The 13464-nt window shown below is 44.5% G+C and overlaps 1 protein-coding gene across 1 annotated transcript in view; it reads left to right on the forward strand.

Moving 5' to 3' along the window:
- The window catches only part of FOXK2 (forkhead box K2), a 360578-nt gene that overhangs the window by 244380 nt on the left and 102734 nt on the right, over positions 1–13464 (forward strand). The window contains exon 7 of the mRNA XM_086930592.1: positions 4647–4943. Within this exon, the coding sequence (XP_086786718.1) occupies positions 4647–4943 (297 nt within the window). The remainder of the gene's footprint in view (positions 1–4646; positions 4944–13464) is intronic.

The following is a 13464-nucleotide window of genomic DNA, read 5'->3' on the forward strand; positions in this document are numbered from 1 at the left end:
TCATGGGGGAGAAGGGTGTGTAACACCTCAGCCTCTTTCCTCAAGGTTTCTAACGCGGAGGCCCTGCTCGGCAGGTATGACAGGTCTCTGTGAGACTCTCTTCAGAGATTTACAGCATACCTCCCTGAAGAAGACAGAAAGGACTTTGAGGAGGTTCTGATGGAGGGCAGTCAAGTCTCCAACCAGATTATAGGATCGGCAGCAGATGGGGCAACTCTTGCGGCACATGGCTATGTGCACGGAGTAACAGCTAGAAGAACATCTTGGTTACGCCTCACAGCATTAAAACCGGAGGCTCAAGCAAGAATCCTGAACCTTCCCTTTTCAGGCACATCTCTCTTTGGAGCGAGTGCGGATGAAGAAATGCAGCGGATGAAGACCGAGTTGGACACTCTCAAAGCGGTGGGACTCGAGAAGAAAAAGGAATTTAAGAAGAAATTCCGTTCGAACAACAAGGGTTATTCGAAGCAGAGGGTTCAAACCCCTCAATGGCAGAAAGGCCAGAACCAACAAGGTCAACAAAAGACACAGTACAAAGGCAAGGGCAATTCCAAGGGAAATGGAAATCAGCGCCAAGGCAACAACTTCAATAAAGCGCAGCAGAAGCAATGAGTTTTCACTTCCTCCAGCGCCGTTACCCACTCCAGTGGGGGGAAGCATTGCTCACCACAGGACAGAGTGGCAGTCCATCACCAAAGATCAATGGGTGTTGTCTACGCTGCAGAATGGGTACTGTCTTCGTTTCCATCGTCTACCTCCGCACGTTTCCCCGATGTCAACATCAAGTCACCATCTACAAAGGTTAAAAGCAGAAGTAGCTACACTCCTCGAGAAAGAAGCCATCGAGAGAGTTCCGGTGTCCCAGAGGGGGAAAGGAGTGTACTCGATGTATTTTCTGGTCAGAAAAAAGGGCCAGAAGGAAGAATACAGGCCCATTCTGGACTTGAGAACACTCAATCTGCATGTACGAAAAGAAAAGTTTCGCATGTTGGCGCTTCATCAGATATATCCACATCTCAGGCAGGGGGATTGGATGTGTTCGATGGACCTTCAAGATGCGTACTTCCATATTCCAATACGGCAAGATCACAGAAGATTCCTTCGGTTCCGGGTGGGGACCTCTCACTACCAGTTCAAAGTCCTCCCGTTTGGGTTGAAGTCGGCTCCCAGAGTGTTCACCAAGTGTGTCGCAGTGGTGGCGGCAGCTCTACGCCGCAGGGGAGTCTTCGTATACCCATACTTAGACGATTGGCTGTTGAAAGGTCCAACTCCAGGCAACGTAAGGAATCAATTCAAGACATGCATAGAACTTTGTCAACGTCTAGGTCTGCATGTCAATTTCAACAAGTCTGTCTCACAACCAACTCAGAGGATCCACTTCCTAGGATTTCTGCTAGACTCCGAAGTAGGAAAAGTGTTTCCTTCGGAGGAGAGACAGTTTTCGATAGCCCTCAAGTGCCAGCAAGTTCTTCTCCACAGGTCCCAGAAGGTGCGGAAGATAGCCTCGCTCTTGGGGTCGATGGCTTCCTGCATCTTCCTAGTACCGAACGCCAGACTTCGGATGCGTCCTCTTCAGCAGGATCTGGAGGACAAATGGGACCAACACTCAGATCAGTGGGACGATCGGATCACTTTGTCGGAGGTTGCTCAATCTTCCCTCCAGTGGTGGACAAAGAGACAGAACATGCAGATGGGAGTTCTCTTCCATCAGCAGCCTCCAACACAAACGATCATCACAGATGCATCATTGCAAGGATGGGGAGCGCACATGGGACCCCTACAAGTGCAGGGTCTGTGGTCTCCCAAGGAAAGCACTTATCATATCAACTTGCTGGAGTTGAGAGCGGTTCACCTGGCTCTCAAAGCGTTCCTTCCCTCGCTTCAAGAGAAAATGATTCTAGTACAGACGGACAACGATGTACTATTTAAACAAGCAGGGAGGAACACGCTCAAGGACTCTGTCTCTGGAAGCTCAGCGCATCTGGCATTGGCTTCTAGCTCGCAAGTTGTCTGTTCAGGCAGTCCACCTCCCAGGAGAGCAGAACGTGAGGGCGGACGCTCTAAGTCGGCACTTCGAAGACAGAGAAGACTGGGTTCTCAACGACGAAGTGCTAGACGACATTTTCCAGTCTTGGGGTCGTCCTTCAATAGATCTCTTCGCAGACGACGAAAACACCAAATGCCCAAGCTTCGCCTCCAGGTTCTATCGACCAGGAACGAGAGGGAATGCTCTGTTGATGGACTGGTCGGGGCAGTTTGTGTACGCCTTCCCACCCCTTCCGCTGATCCCGAAGGTGGTGAGCAAGCTGAACCACTCGTGTACAACGATGATCCTGATTGCCCCCGACTGGCCGAGACAATGGTGGTACACAGACCTACTTCACCTATCAGTGTCTCCTCACAAGAGGCTTCCATGCAGGCAGGACCTGTTGTCGAAGATGAACGGGAGGATTCACCATCCCAACCTTCCGTCACTGAACTTGGCAGCTTGGCTCCTGAGGTCATACAGTACGGCCATCTAGGGCTGCCACAGGACTGCATGGCCATTCTGAAAGAAGCACGACGCCCTTCCACTAGACATTCGTATGCATGCAAGTGGAAGAGATTCTATATGTGGTGCATGCAGAATGGTCACAATCCGGTAAAAAGTCAGGAAGAAGCAGTTCTCCCATACTTGTTGTACCTGACTAAAGCAGGTTTGAAGTTTAACTCCATTAAGGTGCATTTAGCCGCTATTACAGCTTATAGGCGATCACCTTCACAAACTTCTTTTTTTCAGCTTCCTGCAGTAAAAGATTTCCTGCAGGGTCTAAAGAAAGTGTACGGTCCTGTTCGGCCTCCTGCTCCGCCTTGGGAGCTGAACCTAGTCCTATCAAAATTGATGGGTTCACCTTTTGAGCCTATTCATAAAGCTTCTTTACAGCATATTTCCTGGAAAGCGGCTTTTTTGATAGCGATTACGTCAGCCCGTAGGGTGAGCGAAATTCAGGCCCTGTGTACTAAAGAACCGTATACGGTTTTTCATCTGAACAGAGTGGTGCTTAGAACGCATCCTTCTTTCCTGCCTAAAGTGGTGTCTGATTTTCATGTCAATCAGTCTATCTCTTTACCCACTTTCTTTCCTAATCCCTCTACTCCAGCTGAGAGGGCATTACACTCTCTGTTCTATCTGGACAGGTCCAAGTCTATTCGACATTCTGATCAATTGTTCGTTAACTACGGTTCGATCAGGACTGGTCATGCAGCCTCGAAACGTTCTATCTCCAGGTGGATCGTTTCGTGTATCAAGCTTGCTTACCAATTGGCACAGAAGACTTTAGGGGGTTCCCCTAAGGCGCATTCTACTAGAGGTAGAGCAGCCACGGCGGCTTACCTGCAGGATGTGCCCATGTCTGAGATTTGTAAAGCGGCGACCTGGAGGTCTGTCCATACATTTACCAGACATTACTGTCTAGATTCTGACACGAGAGCAGATACCCAGGTGGGCCAGGCCTCCCTGAGGAATCTGTTTAACAGCTAAAGTTTCTTTTGGCTGTTATGATTGGTTGGGTCATGTACTTCTCATTTACCTGCAGGTGGTTGATGGGCTTGCTATTCTATTCAGTGCTTATGACTATTGATGAGGATCCCCTGGAAGAGAAGGATAAGTTACTTACCTGTAATCCTAGTTCTCTTCCAGGGGTATCCTCATCAAAGTCATAAGCAACCCACCCGCCTCCCCAGGTAAATGAGATTTGGTACTGTTTTGTTTTTCAATCTTGTGGTTGAGCCCTGTCTTCAGGGTTATGCAAAGAACAACTGACCTAACTGTCACCCCTGAGGCATGATGGGAAGCCTGGGGTCAGGGCTGCCTTAAAGGCACAGTGCCAGTTATTGTAAAAATGGTTTCATTTTCTATGATATTGTTTTGCAATGCAGCCTGAGGGCTAACAATGTCTATTTATAAGCAATTTTCAGGATTTATGAGTGGTTTGACTCATTAAAACACAAAGTTCAAGGGTTTTTTGACCTAATGTGTTTTTTGATTCCTTACTAATTGCAGTTCCTGTATATGTGTTTGCATTGTTTAGCCTCAGTTTTGGGGCTGCATTGATGTGAGAAAAATGATATATGTACATACATATATGTGGAGCGAGATATATGTGTTTTATACATATATATTTTTATATTGTTTCCGGGGTCCCGCACATGGGCGGGAATATTCAGTGCTTATGACTTTGATGAGGATACCCCTGGAAGAGAACTAGGATTACAGGTAAGTAACTTATCCTTATATTATGAAAGTTTTACTTTGAGAATGCTTATGTAGGAAAATACTATTACATCTAAGGAACTTTTAATACTCTCCTCTCACTTGAGGTTATAATAGCCTTTTATATTGAAAAGTACTAGGTCGACATGAGTACCATCAAATTACTTTTAGGTCCCTTTTCAGTGTCCATGATTTCCAACTAAATAGCAGAAATTAATAAGAACTCACAAAATTGAGTATTAAATAATTTATGGTTTGATTAATGTGTATAAAAGGTACGTATCAACGTAAAATATTTAAACATTTCTTACGCTTACCTAAGAGTAACTATCATCCCATTAAGATAGCTATATGTACTCTTGTTATACTCATTATTTAACTTTTTTTATTATAGGTTCTCCGCTTTCTAGCCAACCAGTTTTAATTACCGTTCAACGGCAGCTACCACAGACTATTAAACCTCTGACCTACACTGTCGCAACGCCCGTGACAACCTCAACATCCCAGCAACCTTTAGTGCAAACTGTTCATGTAGTTCACCAGATACCAACTGTTTCTGTGACTAATGTGACTGGATTAGCACCAGCGAACACTTACACTGTAGCAGGGCAGGCTTTAGTCACACAAGCTGCAGTGATGAACCAGCCAAAAACGGAACCTCAAGAGAATGGAGACCACAAAGAAGTAAAAGGTGAGATGTTTTGCTGTACTTTGGGGACATTGTTCGGAGTGGGGAAAAGAGGTCCTATAACATGCTCGACCATTGCAATGTAGATTTTACAAACTAATTGGAAGGAAACTTTCATTTTACAAACCAAGGCAAGCTCAGGTGAGATCTAAGTAAGTTGCCTTCAGCCCAATGTATATTAATTCCTCTTGGTGAATAGATGCATAATCTATGTATTAAAGATAAGTGACCATGTCTTTACACCAAATAGGGGTGTTAAAAAAATAAGAAATAAAATCCTGAAAGGGGAATATGTTATTGAATATTAGTATACTGTTACCCTTTAGGATAATTTTCCTAATGCTTTGTGTAGTTAGTAAGTTTCTATTAGTCAACTGTTGTCCTTGAATTTGTTAGTCTGCTTATCATGACTGTTTTTTATTTGAAACGTTTTAATCAATGTTTCAGCAATGCACAGAATTGCACAGTGGTGTAGATTACTTTCAAGTTCACATATAGAATTTCAGTTTGACATTGCTGATATAGAATAGGCGAATTGTTTTACAGGTTCATTGCTACAGGAATCAAGCCTGGTAAGTTGAGACTGCTGTGAGTGTAAGTTGGGTGTGAAAATTGCCATTTTCTTTAGTTGCTAAGGGTTCTTTCGTTAAGAGTTATGAAGTTTAAAATGCAACAGAAAGTAAAAGAGAAAAGAGTTATGAGAGAGTGAAAGACAGCATGATTTGTGTGAAATCGTATGAAGAAAGAGGAAGGAAAGGCAGAGAGATGAAGGAATGATATAGATTACGGGCAGCATACAATTGCTGATGCTTTTCAGTTTGGGAAGCACAGTGGTTTATGTGACTAAAGGTGCTTGTAGCAGGGTGGGACATGGATTAGTAAGAGGTGAAATATATGGCTAGTTTACTAATCATCTAACTAAGCACCACTGGTTGAAATTGAGGGTTGGGTTTTCTGTCCCCTAATTTGGGTCCATAGTCTTAGTCATGTCTGAAATATGCATAAAGGGGGCTCTGTGTATGTGATTGTGTCAAATGAATGTGTTTAGATGGATACATTCTGGAGTCTGTTGTTCTCTAAATGTGTGTGCTGCCCAAATGATGGTCTCCTTTGTGCAGAATGTTGCAAAGATTATGGCACATGGGAGCACCAAGCTCTGGCAGCATCAAATAATCCAGAAATAGATTTATTATGTCGTGGTTACAAAGTTCCACTAGACCACATATCTGCCTCCCAAGTTCCCCAACAATTGATCCCACAGCCCAGTTCCATTCCCATTTTTTCCTCCACTCCACATTCCAACTTCCTAAGCATGAGGAAGTACTGAATGACAACACATTCCAGAGTAAGCATCCTATACATTTTTGAACACAAAGAAAATTTAGTGTAAAATAAACTCATTAAATCTAACAGGCATTCTACGTATTCTACAACTGCTCCTATTTCCCAAAGAATTATTTGCCCTTTCATCAGCTACACCAAAGGGTGTCAGATAAGTGTTTTAGTATCATTAATTGTTGTTCTCACACACAACTTCTGATGGATAAATCTAGCTGTGGATTCCTCACCTTTTGAATTAGCCCAATGCGCAGTATTCTACGGAAACTTTACTCTTCAGCTCTCCCACGTCGACTAGGACTTCACAATGGAATAGCTCCACACAGGACTCTGCGTGACGTCGTCAGAGCCATAAGAAGTCCTCGTTGGTGCGCTGACGTCAGGTCCTTTTTGTCCGTGCCGTGCATAACAATTTTTTCCCATGCTCTCTATTTTTAGGATGAGCCTTGAGCCAGCGCGAAACTTATTGTAAACAAGTAAGTGAATAGAAGCTCCGCCCACTCTCAGCCAATATTTGCGATTGGCTTGTCATTGCCTATCCTAAATGCTGGCTTCTGATTTGTCGATAGGCTTGTTAGTCCCGCCTCAGTACCGCCTCCTCTTTCTTTGTCATCTCCGATGGCTACTAGCCCCTTTAGTTCGGCTGTTACACAGAACCTGTTATTTGGCCTATGAGCACTATTTTCTTTAATGAGTGTTGTAATTTGCTTAGGAATGTTCAGGGGTGTGGAATTTAATAAAATATCTACTTGTCCATGGGGCAGGTTGCTTCATAAATCTACTTGTCCTGTAACAAAATCCACTTGCACACTTGGTGTCATGTACTGCAGCGACAAATTATGGCTGCAATCTCATTATATGAGTTTTGATATAGCCTCCTTGATTATGCCAGGGTTCATACCATAGTAGTGTTTGAATACTTGCCATCCCCTTGTGTTGCCACGTTTCCGCAGATCTACATACTGGGGCTGAAGGTAGTGGTAAGCAATAGTTCCAGGGTCAGAGTGCCCTTTTGAGTCGGTGCAAACCTACTAACTTGCATGTTTTAAGGGTATCAAAAACTTTTCTAATATATTCCCATACAGAGAAATGTTGTAAATTTACTCCTGACAATGGCAGACGTAAACCTTCTTCCAGGGTTAGGAAAAAAGTGGTTGGAGGGAAAGGGAACTTACAAACAGTCAGATTTTCGCATGAGCAAATCTTCACATGCATATTTGCCCATACAAAAATGCTGTTCACAAATATTTTCTAGGAGTACTATTTATTGTCCTACTTCTGTAAATTCTTGGTTATTCATGAAAGCCGCATAACTACCCTTAATGCAAGGACATGTACCTTGGGTGCACTTTTGAGACTTTACTTAATAATTGGGCCCCTAATATGGTCTTGCGTTGTCTGTGACCTTTTGTGTTTCTTAAAGTTCTGTTTCGGCTGGCTTCACTGTGAGTGGACAGCATTCTGTAATTTCACAAGGAGCATATCGGCACAGAAAGTATTTTTGTTCATTGCCAGTAACTGCTATGGCAGTGTGTGCTTTCAGAGACTAAAAACTATTTTTGCTTTTGCCAATGTTTGTTATAAAGGTGAGGGCCTAGCAGCTTGCACCCCAATAAGGTTTTACAAAAACCATGTATAAACAAGTCACACATTGGCATAACTACAAAGCTGACCACTAATTTCAGACCCACTGGCTTTGCCAATGCTTGTTTGTTTTTGTTTCCCATAATCATATTGAAACTGGTTACACTGATTTTCCGTTATGAATATTTTTGGGAAACACTAGCATGCATCCACACGTTACTAAATGATGATGCAAAGTAAGGGTACCTGAAACTTTACAGTAGTTTAGCTAAATGTTTTTTTTTTCCTGCTTTCATTTTTTTAATGAACATTTTATTTTGAAAGCAAAGAATCGTCAATCTTGATTTCAGGCTTTTGCTATCACACAAATATCTCCTTTCAAAGCTTTAAGAGGTAGAAAGGCTGTTTCTAAATTACATCCATCTTGGCTGCCTGTGTTTTCTGGTGTGGAGATTTCTGAGGAAGCAAGGCGTTTAAGGATTTTGGAATACCAACGTAAGTATAAAGCTAACAATGACTCCAGATTGCATGTGCAGAATAAGAAGTGGAATGTTGGCGATAGGGTTTTAGTGAAGAATCCTAAACATACCTTGAAGGGTAGAACCACCTTTATTGGTCCTTTCACTATTGTTTCCATTAAGAAAAATGTTGTATAGGTCAATTCTGGTTGTGTGTGGAGTATGTCTAGGTTGGTGAAGTGTTTGAAGAAGTCCACGGATGTATAAAATACTGGAAATTGTGGTCATACTATTGACGACCATCCTGGACAAATCTCAGAAAAAGGTTCTGTTGCTGAGAAATTAAGGATTTTTCCTCAAAGAAATCGGAATCTTCCTAAGAAGTTCAGAGGTTACGGTATGCATTGATCTACATTTTCTATTTTATCACGATAATTAATCTTGATAGGTTTAGAATTTTTGTTATTATTTCTGTGTTTTATCCTTTTTTGTCACTACATTCTGCTTAATTTGTCATTTTATCATTATTATTATTAATATGTAAGGGAGATGTGTTGTAATTTGCTTAGGATTGTTACTCTATAGAACTTAACTATGTCATGGAATTTGAAAACTGGTGCTTGATGACATTGTTCCAGAGCTGCAGTCCTGACTGGACTGTGGTTGCTGAGTGGTTATACTACTTGTTAAATAAACCACGTCTGCTATTCAAATATTGTAGTAAAGACCATCTTTATTACAATGAGGTTCCCACAACCTGTTTTTGTGCCTTCTTTTCCACCCCGCCCTCCCGTTGTCCGTGCCTTCTTTTCCACCCCCCCTTCTCCCTCACATTGTCCGTGCCTTCTTCTCCCCTCCCTTTGTCGTGATGCCTACGATTTGCAATGCAATAGGTCTCGCGTAAATGCAGGAGCTATTGCATTGGAAATGCTTGTTTTCTTATTAATATATTAAATAATGGCGTCTGCGCGTCTTGTTTCCTCTGCCATTCCATCTTAGCAGCTCCCCATGTGGAAAAGCAATGCCGGCTCCCGCAGGACGCGGGGAGCTGGCGGGACCGTGGAGGGATTGGGGCCCGCCCCCATAGTCCCCAACAGAGAGGGCCAGCCCCGGCGGATGGGGTCCCCAGGGCCATAAGTTGGCCTAACAGGGGGGCTACGCAGCCCCCCTCCAAAAATGTAATTTAAAAAAAATGCCCAGACCCTGGGAATGGGGTCCCCAGGGCCAATTATGGCATCGGGAGGGGGGCCACGCAGCCCCCTTCCAGATTTGTTTTTTAAAAAAAGGGGGGGTCAGGACCTGGGGGATGGGGTCTCCAGGGCCAAAATATTAGGAAAAGAAAAGGGGCCTAACAGGCCCTTTCTTAAAACAAAAAAAATTAAAAAGACCGACATCGCGCTGGAGGCCCTGTCCTGCCCCATCCCTGTAGCACGTTTGCAGCTGGGGAACGAATTCCCCGTGAATACTGGGGGTCCAGTATGCGCCAGTGAGCTGTGTTGCAGAGAGGTGTTCTGAGGCCACTCCCCTTTTTGCAAGACTCCGCAACGCAGCTCCATGGCGCTGAACTGGTCCTGTTCAGCGATTAAAGGAAGATCTGCTGCGACTGTGCTGCTGCTCGCCACCGGTTTATGGGCAGTAAATGGTGACGTACTGAGCTGATGGGGTGCTGCACGTCGTCTTTGACATGGAGAGGAGCAGCCCAGCTTAATCCTGCTAACAGCCACCTGCGTGGACATGTGCTTTGTGTGGGAGAACGCTGCACTTCCTCATACAACGTTGTGACCTTCATCCGGTACTCCTTACTTGCGTGGAACGCTGAATGGCCGATATAACTCCAACTGTGACATCTTGGCTGTCAAACAGGCGGAGCCCTTTGAGAAGCGGCACTAACCATGGGCAAGACAGACAAACAGCAAGCCAAACTGAACTTTAAAATTTCGTGAGCTTCCAGGTCTCAAACTCCTGCTGCCTCAGACACTGAGCCCGAACTGGAGGCGGGCACCAGCAGGAAACTGGAACGCATGATGCTTAGTATGCAACAGTCTGTGGTCCATCGACGCCAAGATTGATAGCTTTAACCTGCGGATGGATAACATGACAGCGAAACTTGATAATCACGGTTCGAGGATAACTGAAGCAGAACAAAGCATCTCAAAGACTGAACACCAGATGGAGGTTGATAGTGCACCGTGCTTCAGTATGGAAAAACTCTTGGCGGTAATTCAGGTGAAGAATAAAGATCTTGAAGCTCTCTCCCGTCGTAATAATTTGCGGATTACCGGGGTGCCTGAGTCAATCAATACGGGCACAATGGAGCCATATGTCGAGAATTTGCTTAAAGATATGCTGGGGGTCAAACCTTTTTCAAATGTGCTGGCTGTGGAACTTGCTCACAGGTCTCTGGCACCCAAACCTATATCAGGTGCTCCGCCTCGCCCCATTATTGCCAGACTACTCAACTATCGCGACCGGGATACGGCTCTTAAACTAGCCAGAGAAAAAGGGGCTACCACCTACTAAGGCATGTAAATGGCGTTATTCCCTGACTTCATAGTGGCCGTGCAGCAGGCACGAGAATTCCATCCTGTGAAAAAGAAACTGCAAACACTGAAAATTCAATATGCAATGCTGTACCCCGCACGGTTGCGAATACAACATGCATACAAAGCCCAAATTTTCATGACATCCAAAGAAGCCATGCAGTATGTATGACAGATTGAGCGGCAGGGATCGTCGCAGGCGGCAGGAGATGACGCTGAATCAGAGGACTGAGCACGTGAGCTACATAATGCTAAGCGAATGGGGGCAGTGCACAGAACACAAACTGATGTAACACAGTGACTGATTATTAGTTTGGTACTGTCTGCTCTACATAGCTTATAGGTGCTGTGCTGCGATGGCCGCAATCGAACGTTCTCTGACATGCTTATTACACTTGTGATGCGGGGGATATATTGTTACTGGTCATCTAATGGTGGTCCACCTACAGTTTTTACGGTTGCAGTGTTCTCATGTTGGGTGTACTCTGTCAGTCAACATGCCTACAGATAGGGTGTTTTTTGATACCTACCTTGAGCCCCAACCACACGGGGGACTGACTGCAACTGGTGACCCCTCCCCTCCTGAGAGGGTATACCCCACATTGGTTCATAGTTACATTAGGGCACCTTTGCAGTATTTTTATTAGATTAGGACATGCAGTTTTGTTTTTCGGGAGGGGATCCTTAGCATGGTTGCGATGCTGAAGTGGGTGGGGGATTGTTGGGAAACTTTGTATCTGTGAAACTGAATTGGGCACACAGTATTTGTTGCTATTGGTACATTCAGGTTCAGGCAACGTGAATCGGTACTTTGGCATGTTGAGTGACAAAGGGTATGGCAGGCACTAGAACTAATGTAATCTCATGGTTAACATGGAATGTTAGAGGCCTCAATAACCCTAAGAAAGTGCAGCAAGTATTAGCCTACTTAGATCGACATAATGTCCAGGTGGCTCTATTTCAGGAGACTCACCTTACTGAACATGTAGTCTCTGCGGTAGCCACTAGGTGGGCGGGTGTGCGCTTGGCCTCATCTTACTCCTCTTATGCGAGGTGTGTTATGATATTGATAAAAAGAGGTGTCCCCTTCAAACCCATACACGTGGAGGAGGATGATTTGGTGAGAGGTATGCTAAATGGTACACTGGTGATCATTGCAAACATTTATGGGCCGAACACGGATGACCCTGCCTTTTGTGAGACACTATGGGGTAAAATATACAACTTGCCTCCTTCGGCAGTTATATGTTGGGGGGAGGGGGGGGTGGGTTTAATGTTGTGTTAGTGCCTGAAGTAGATCGCTTGACATCAGCGGAGTTCACGATCAAAAAAGCACCGCTATCTGTAAATAGACTTGGGGTTGCTGGATATCTGGCGACTGCAGCACCCTGGATTGAGGGAAGGTACATTTCATTCTTATGTGATTCAGTCCTGGTCACGCATTGACTATTGGCTGGTCACGAGTAATGTGAATTCATGGACAACGAGTGTCCGACATTTACCTAAAACCTTGTCGGATCACTCCCCAGTCTTGCTCAACATATCTCTACCTCCGCACACTCCCTCACAGTTTTAATTGCGTTTGCAATCCTCCTCCTTACTTGATTCGGTTTTCTGCGAAGGAGTTTGTGAAGCTATTTCAGACTATTTTTCACATAATAAGGGGTCAGTGCAATGTGTGTGGATGATATAGGAAGCGTTTAAAGTGACCATACGGGGAGCATGTATAGGCCTACAAGCTGGGGTTCTTAAGTTATTGTGTGGCACTATGAGTAAGCTGGAGCGCGAATTGGGAGGCCAAGAACACAAGTATGAAATTACAACAGATCACGCTATATTAGCAAATATTAAAGCTAAGATTACAGAATGTAATGAAGTGGCAGACCAGGAAATATGTCACATGTTGCGCAGACGGACAGCTAGATACTATGTTGAAGGGGGTAGCCCTGGGAAAGCGTTGGCTAGCAGAATAGCAGACCCATGTGGTAAGAACTATATAGTTAAATCAATCACAGGGGATGACACTGTACACTACGATACACCCGGTACATTTAAAATATTTGCGAAGTATTACCATGTCTTCAGTCGGCATGGGGTGGGCAGAGATAGCGCAATATCTGTATGATGTAACGCTTGTGTGGCTCTCACGTAGAAAGCAAGATTCCTTAATGTATCCAATAATTCTTGAAGAAATTCGGGAGGCCATCACTGCATTACCGAATGGGAAGCCCGCAGGTACAGATGGCTTACCAGCCGAGTTTTATACATAATACAGTGACATATTGGCCCCCTGTCTTCTTGAGATGTACATGGAAGCGTATGTTGAGCAACGTCTCCCACCCACTCTACTGGAAGCGTTGATTGTCGCCTTGTCAAAGCCTGACAAGGCCCTGGACAGGTGTGAATCGTATAGACCCCTATCCTTGATAAATACTAATGTTAAAATTTTGGCCAAGGTGCTGGCTAGCAGTCTGCGGCTGCTCCTCCCTGTTATGGTCCTTCCTGATCAATCGGGGTTTGTGCCTGCTAGATCTATGTCACACAACTTAAGCACTTTATTTGCAGTGCTACATGTGCTTGAACCAACCGTTCCTGCAGTGGCAG

Source organism: Lissotriton vulgaris, chromosome 7 (genome assembly GCF_964263255.1).
Source record: "Lissotriton vulgaris chromosome 7, aLisVul1.2, whole genome shotgun sequence".
Taxonomy (NCBI): domain Eukaryota; kingdom Metazoa; phylum Chordata; class Amphibia; order Caudata; family Salamandridae; genus Lissotriton; species Lissotriton vulgaris.